A 7,667-nucleotide genomic window follows, 5' to 3' on the forward strand; every position below is an offset into this window, starting at 1 on the left:
TCCAGTTTGAATTCATCCTTCTTAAACATGGGAGACCAGAACTGCACACAGTATTCCAGGTGAGGTCTCACCAGTGCCTTGTACAATGGCACTAAAACCTCCTTATCCCTCCTGGAAATACCTCTCCTGATGCATCCCAAGACCGCATTAGCTTTTTTCACAGCCATATCACATTGGTGGCTCATAGTCATCCTGTGATCAACCAATACTCCAAGGTCCTTCTCCTCCTCCGTTACTTCTAATTGATGCGCCCCCAGCTTATAACTAAAATTCTTGTTGTTAATCCCTAAATGCATAACCTTACACTTCTCACTATTAAATTTAATCTTATTACTATTACTCCAGTTTACAAGGTCATCCAGATCCTCCTGTATGATATCCCGGTCCTTCTCTAAATTGGCAATACCTCCCAGTTTTGTATAATCCGCAAACTTTATTAGCACACTCCCACTTTTTGTGTCGAGGTCAGTAATAAAAAGATTAAATAAGATTGGTCCCAAAACTGATCCTTGAGGAACTCCACTGGTAACCTCCCTCCAGCCTGACAGTTCACCTTTCAGTAGGACCCGTTGCAAAACTGCCCTGAAAAGCTACCTGCCCAAGCACAGAATCCATTCCACCCCCTGCTATGGCAATGGAAATGAGGGGGATTAGTGCTTTACCAGTACATCAAAACAAAACTTACCCTGGGCCAGGAGCCTAATAAGACTTTTCGAAGGGCATCTGTGTGTGTGTGTGTGTCCATGCATTGTGCTGTGCGCCCAGTCTGGGGTAGTCAGTCCCATTGAAGAGACAGAACTAAAGGAACAGGATGATCATAGAGTCTAAAGCCACTTTGATCATCTAGCCGACCTCCTGCATAACACGGGTCCTACAATGTCACTGAAATAATTCCTGGTTGAATTAGTGTTTCTCTTAGGAAAAACATGACCCTTGGGAAGTTATTCCAGTGGTTAATTACTCACTGTTAACAATTTACCCCTTATTTCCCGTATGAATTTGTCTGGCTTCAGCTTCCAGCCGTGGGGGAGGCTGGCCTGGTGGGACTCAAGACCACAGTTTAGCTCCCTGCTCGGCCCCAGGCTTTGTTTGACCTTGAACAGGTCACCTAGGCTCAGGTCCAAGGTGTTTAGGCATGTAGAAGAGTGGACTTCCCACTGGTTCGCCCCCTCATGGCTGGGCGTGGGCACAGCAGCTCTTTCCTCTCTAGCATCCACTGCTGACAGTCACTCCAATCCTGTGGTGATCTCTCTTCTCATGGCTTGGTCCTCCTCCGAAGTCACATTGAGCCCCACAACAAAGTCCAACAATCAGTCACCCCAATCCTTACATCTGGTTTTCAGTCCCCAAGGTTCCAGCACCCCTTCGCTCAGGGCTTTAAATCATCCTCGTCCCTTTTGTCAGGGGGCTTCATGCCACCTTCCCAGTGGCTGATGGGGAACCCAGACCTATCTGCTACTCTGGGTTCCAGTCTGGGGACCCTAGGCTGAGCAGCCATGTTGTGCTCTGTCAGATACCTTGCTGCTGCTTTCCTGGACTCCTTCCCACCAGTAGCCTTTCTTCAGGCTCCCCCCCCAGAGCTTGCTCCAATCCTGTGTCTTCTCAGGATCTCACCTCCACCGGGCTTCGTCATGGTCCTCCAGGCTCCTTCCTGTTCTCTTCAGGGCTCTCCACTACCAAGAGTGACTGCAGAGTTGTACACTATCTCCCTGCAGTCTCTTTCTGCTCCAGACGGCCTCTCTTTTCCCATCACCCAGCTTCTCCACAGCTGGGCTTCATCTTTCATTAGGCCTGGCTTGCCCTCCAGGTGGATTAATTGGCCTCTCAGGCCTACATTAACCCATTCCCCTCCAGTGTGGGTAGGCAGGCCATCCACAAGGCCCCTAAAATCCGTGGACATTAGGCACCTCAAGACCTGTAGTTTCTGTACCTCAGTGCCCATCTATAAAATGGGACTAATAGCACTGCCAGGAGTGGGGTGAGGATCTTTTATTGGAGATTGTGAGATGCTCAGATACTACAGTGATGTGGGGACACATTAATACCTCAGACAGACAGGCACACGGCTGTAGACATGATACTGAAGGCTGTGGGGCCAGCAATAGTAAGCACTATACCCAGTAGTAATTGTGTGCCGAGTCTGGCCCCGTGTGTGAATGCCCTCAAAGAACCAGGCTACGTGGGACAGCCAGCGCACGTATACATTAAAATCTAGCCTGTCATTTTGCACCATGTCCAGATGTCATGTGGCTCAATGGCTTTTCCTCTGTGTGGCTTCCCAGCATGCTTTCTGCTGCAGAGGGGGGGCAACAGGATGCATAACAAAACAGGTGTCCCTGGGGTTTGTAAATTCACTGAGGTGTAAAAACATCACACCTATGTTTCTACACCATGAACCTGGCAATACTGTAGAACGAGGAGTGTACCTCATCCTCGGGGGCTCGCTGCAGGGTGTGCGACTGACATTCCCAGCCTAAAGCATGCTGGGGCTTTATAAGCAGGAGGAGCCAGCGGGTCTGGAGACTGCAGGACTTGTGACAAAAGACGTGTCACAAAAGTGCAACTGGCCCTCTGGGAAGAATTCAGCAGCGTAGTTCGGGGGGGGGTATTTACTTATTTTTTTCAAAAATAATTTTATTTATTTGATTATTTTAATTGATTTTTAAATAAATTATTAATTTATTTTAATATTGTTCCTTCTCCTTTTAATGGTTGTGGTTTACAATCCGCCATATAGACTGGCATACATAGGTGTGGGATTAACGGCACACTTAGCTAAACAGGGCAAACTGCTGTCAGGGCTTATAGTTCAGGAGAGCAGAAGATTCTGCAAAAATATGAACTCCAGGATGTACCCCAAATTGAAGGGAGAGAAGGAAAAGCTGTATGCTGAGTGAAGAATTTGTCTGACAAGACCAGGGCTTGAGGAGGCAAAGCGGATACACTGCCTCTTTCATTCTCGGTGGCTTGAAAAGGTCCCATTTCAAACATTGCTCCTGGAGGCAGTGTCCCCGGGGGCCCAGTTTCATATTAAACTCCAAACCCACTAAGCAAGGGCTACGTTTAGTGTGTAGCTATTTTTAAATCCTGCTCTTTCTGGCACATGGCAGAATAGGAAATGTATTGGCAGCTGCAAAGCCCTGATTTGACAGACCAGTTGTTCAGATTGAATACTTGATTTTTCCTCCTTATCAGCCGTGACTGGGGCTTGTTTGTAATATGCCAGAAGTTGCATCTAAGCTATATAGTGGTTTTATACCATGCTGATCACAGCTCCTGGGTTACACCCAGAGGTGGTCTAGACACAGACCTGAATTCTCTTTCCAAGAACAGGTAGGCTGGCTAGAATCTCTCACCAGGCCTAGTCATTCTTGGAACAGACAGACTGCTTTTTCAATGAAAGCCAGAACTGCATCAGACCTTTTTTTGGTGTGATAGTTTAACTCCCTTGGCAGAAGGTACTTGTAGAATTCAGGAAGAAAAATTTAGCTAGTTCATTTCTCCAGCTGTTAGCACAATAGAGACCTGGTCTGTCACTAGGGTGCTATGGTAGCACAAATAATAAATAGTAACGGGGCACATACTGAATGGGTGAGAGAAACAAACATCCTTGTAGTGAGGGCGGGTCGAGTAGATTTTCTGCCTGGGCTAGAAAGTATTGATTTAATAGAACGGAGAGAGATACTAATAAGTGTGGGGTGGGGAATTAAAGTATAAGCAGTTGAACTTGGGAGACACGTAAAGACAATATGGACAGAGCCTGTTCTCCTCAACACAGTGCCAGTCTTGGTTACTTGGGTCCCAATCCTGCTTCTTGTTGCACACAGGTAGACCCCAGTGTCCACACGGAACCCAGTTATGGAGCCCCAGTGAAGTCACGAGTGCTGGGATCTGTCCCAGATGCAATTTGCAGGATGAAGGGCTTAGGGTTTTCTCTGCCTTCATGTCTGTTTATAATGGTTCTGGGGTTGGGGCTGCTCTGATAAAGGTCGCAGTGCGCGGGGACGTGCTTTGGCTGTTCATTACAGTGTTCTGCACGTGACTGCAGGTTATCGGCATAGGGGCAGGCCAGCAGTCCCGAATCCACTGCACGCGTCTTGCGGGCGACAAAGCAAACCACTGGTGGCTGAGACACCACCCCCAAGTGCTCGCCATGAAGTTCAAAGCTGGAGTGAAGAGGGCGGAGATCTCCAACGCCATTGATCAGTACGTCACCGGGACGACCGGCGAGGTAATGCGCCAGGATTTTCCCTCACGACCGTCCAGGAGGTTCTGCAAATTGTTTCTTGTGGGATCAGTGTTGATAAATAGACCAGGGTAGGGATTCCTGAATCTTGTGGGTGGTCTTGTCCTTTGCCCCTTTTTACCCCTTCCATCTCTCTCATCCCAGTCTTGCATCACAGCGCCGGATCTTCTGTCCCGCGAGAGTTGTACCCTTTCACAGCACACTCTTTAATTGGCTAGAGGAATTGTAGTTGAGAGAGAGAGGAGCCTCTCCTTGTTCACACCACACTGCGCATGCTTCCTGGGTTGCACTCTTAGCCCCTCAGAAACCGGAGGTAATAACTGGAACCAGATTTGGGTCTTTTGATTAGTGAAGCCACCCATCTGTCTCCTGCAGTCACTTTTTAGAGGGGGAAAGTCGAGCGTATTGGAAGGTTGGATGGGTAACAGGATTCAGTTATTTGGGGACAGGTCAAATGAGGTCCAGACTGTTAATGGCCAGAGGTCATTTGAGTTTGAGAACTGTTTGGCCTGTGTAAAAATAATCCCTGTCCAGCTCCTAGGGAAGACACAATGTCCACACCCCAGGCACTGTCCCCACAATCATTATCCTAGGTACACAAGTGGGCAGCGAAGCTGTAATAGTCTTTTGCAGCCAGAGGTAGCTGGAGGGCTGTTACTACTGGGAAGCAGCACCTCAAGGACCCAGCTGAGCATGGGGCCTCATTGTGCTAGGCGCTGGACAAATACACAGAGATAGGCTTTGCCCTGAAGAGCTTCCACTATAAGTAGAGAAAGGGGGCAGCTGGAGAGGCACAAAGATGAGAAGTGACTTGCCCATGGTCACACGGCAGGTCAGTGGCAGAGAGCCAGGGGGTAGAACCAGGTCTCTTGATTTGCCCATCCACTGTGTGCTGCAGTGTAAGGGAGCATTGACTTTCTACCTGTTCAGAGGATGTCCGTCTCCAGGGCTGTTTTATCTGACAGTCTCCAACAGGTACTAAATTAATTCTGAATCTTAGAAAACAAAGAATAAAAGGTTCAAAGTATGGTCGGCACTTAAACTTTTCCTGCTGTATTTTCACTCTGATTTTTGCAGTTCATTTCTGTGGCTGCTTGGATTCCCAGAATCAAACTGGGTCAGGCTGTTGCAGGCAGTGACTGCCTCAGTAAAGCATATATGCCCTTTTAAAGTATAAACCCAACAGCTGGAATGGGAGCCTAGTGAATCATCCATACATCAACAACTGCTTGCTTAAGGGGGTGGTATGGGAGGTGGATTAGTGCAGTTTAAGAAGGTGACTCATAAGGCAAGCTCCTCTTCATCAGACATGTGTGAAGCTCCTTATACCAAATCCTGTTTGTGTGTGTCCTGTGTTTACACACAGAGTGGCATAGCACAAACAGGCCAAGCAAAGCATATGGGCTAGAAACAAGCGAGGAGCAGGGATGATAGCAGGAGCAGTAGTTGATAATCTCTTTCCACAGTCACTTCGGATCTAATAAATTCCTGGTATGAAGTTCACAGCAGCAGAGCACCACGTAAGATCAGGTGTGAACTTGGATGTAAAAGAGATGACATCCCTCGTATGACTAGGTGGCTGGGAGGGAGGTCCAGAAGCCATTTCTGGCATGGTGATAGTCAGAGAGCAGGAAAAGGAGGGAATGCCATCAGGGTAAGCTGACTCTGTTCCTGCAGGGTGACGATCTGGTTAAATGGAAGGCGCTGTTTGAGGAGGTCCCAGCACAGCTCTCTGAGGCCGAGAAGAAGGAATGGATTGGCCAGCTGGATGCAGTCTCCCTCAGCTCGGATGCATTCTTCCCTTTTAGGGATAATGTGGACCGAGCTAAACAGGTAGGGTCATTGTGCGGCCTGGATGTCAGGGTGACGTAAGGGAAACACCTGGGTGCTTTTTGCTTTATTTAGTTGTTCATTTCGTGCACTTGGGAATGTGTGTCTGCATTTTCTACACATGGTGCTTGAAATGTGCCAACTAGAACTGCTGCATTCTGGAAGAGGTTTTTCTGGAGCACAGTGGTTCTCCATGAAGCGGTGTTCGATAACCACCATTGATGTTGGCTCTAGAATTAAAGGAGTGTTAAAGTATGACAAATGTAGCCAAAAAATATCCAGCTAATGCTGTTAAGTTCAGAGGAGCAGATTGTGAACTTTTTACTCACACTGGCAAGCAGTTACTTATGTGAGGAGTAGTCCAGGACTAGTCATGTGAGTAACTTACTCACTGGCTTGTAAGCCCTTTGGGGCAGGGATCATCACTTAGCACAGTGGGGTCCTGGATCATGTCTAGGACTCCAAGGGTATGTCTACAGCTGGCCCGTGCCCTATGACTCGGGCTAAGAGGCTGTTTAATTCTAGAGTAGACTTCTGGGCTTGGGCTGGAGACCAGGTTCTAGGACTCTGCAGGGTGGGAGGGTCCCAGAGCTCAAGCCTGGGAGTCTCCACTGCAGTTAAACAGCCCCGCAGGCCATGCCCCATGAGCCCAAAGCAGCTGGCACGGGCCAGCCATGGGTTTTTAATTGCACAGCAGGAATACAGTGAATTGCAGGCTGACCGTCTGGACTGGAGAAGAGCACAAGTCTGTGCTGGTTGTACCATATATCCCAGTTTCACTGCACAATTCATCCAGTTGTTTTTGCTTTTCATCACTAACCTTTAGCTTCTCCAATCTCTGTTCAGAGCGGAGTACAGTTTATTGCTGCCCCATCTGGCTCAGCTGCTGACCAAGTTGTGATCGAAGCATGCAATGAGCTGGGAATAACTCTCATTCACACCAATCTTCGGCTGTTCCATCACTGATTCCACCATGGGCTGTCGCAGCCAGCATAAGCCGTGACCATAACTTCACCAGTTACATCTGGAAACCCAGTCTGCACACGCCGTAGAGTGTCCTTGTGTAGTCAGCAAACAAAGCCCCTGCTGCTGGCTGCAAATTAAAGCAAAAAGAAGCTGATACTTGCAAAGGAATTTTTCTTTTGAAAATAAATACACGGTTCCTGGCTGAATTGAGTGTGAAGTCTTCCACGTTCTTTGTGTGTTCAGGAAAAGTGTCTTCATTTTATGAGTTAAATTTTATAGCCCAGATTTTTCCAATTAATTAAAATGCTGATGGAACACTATGAAAGTCCTGCCTTGCAGCCACATTTGTAATGGATTGATAAAAATCTGTTATAAACTGAAACTACACAGATTGCTTTTGAGTTAGCAGCTTTCTCCCAACATGTCCCATCCCTTATCCTCATTTTCCGCTGAGAGTATGTAATTGGTCTCATATCTGAGGCCTGGTCCATAGGTGCCGACTCCATGGGTGCTCAGTGGCTGAAGCGCTGCACCCACCGGCAGCCAAGCTTCCCCCCACTCCCCGTCCCCCCCGCCGCTCCACCTCACCTCAGCCTCTTCCCCTGAATGCGCCAGGTCCCCGCTC

The 7,667-nt window shown here is 48.1% G+C and overlaps 1 protein-coding gene across 1 annotated transcript in view; it reads left to right on the top strand.

Annotated features, from left to right (window-relative positions):
• Positions 1-7,248, top strand: part of ATIC (5-aminoimidazole-4-carboxamide ribonucleotide formyltransferase/IMP cyclohydrolase) — a 34,743-nt gene extending 27,495 nt beyond the window's left edge. Inside the window, exons 14-16 of the mRNA XM_077830001.1 lie at positions 4,049-4,231; positions 5,924-6,079; positions 6,923-7,248. Of these exons, the coding sequence (XP_077686127.1) occupies positions 4,049-4,231; positions 5,924-6,079; positions 6,923-7,042 (459 nt within the window). The 3' untranslated portion in view covers positions 7,043-7,248. The remainder of the gene's footprint in view (positions 1-4,048; positions 4,232-5,923; positions 6,080-6,922) is intronic.
• Positions 7,249-7,667: the final 419 nt, after the last annotated feature.

Source organism: Eretmochelys imbricata, chromosome 11 (genome assembly GCF_965152235.1).
Source record: "Eretmochelys imbricata isolate rEreImb1 chromosome 11, rEreImb1.hap1, whole genome shotgun sequence".
Classification (NCBI taxonomy): domain Eukaryota; kingdom Metazoa; phylum Chordata; order Testudines; family Cheloniidae; genus Eretmochelys; species Eretmochelys imbricata.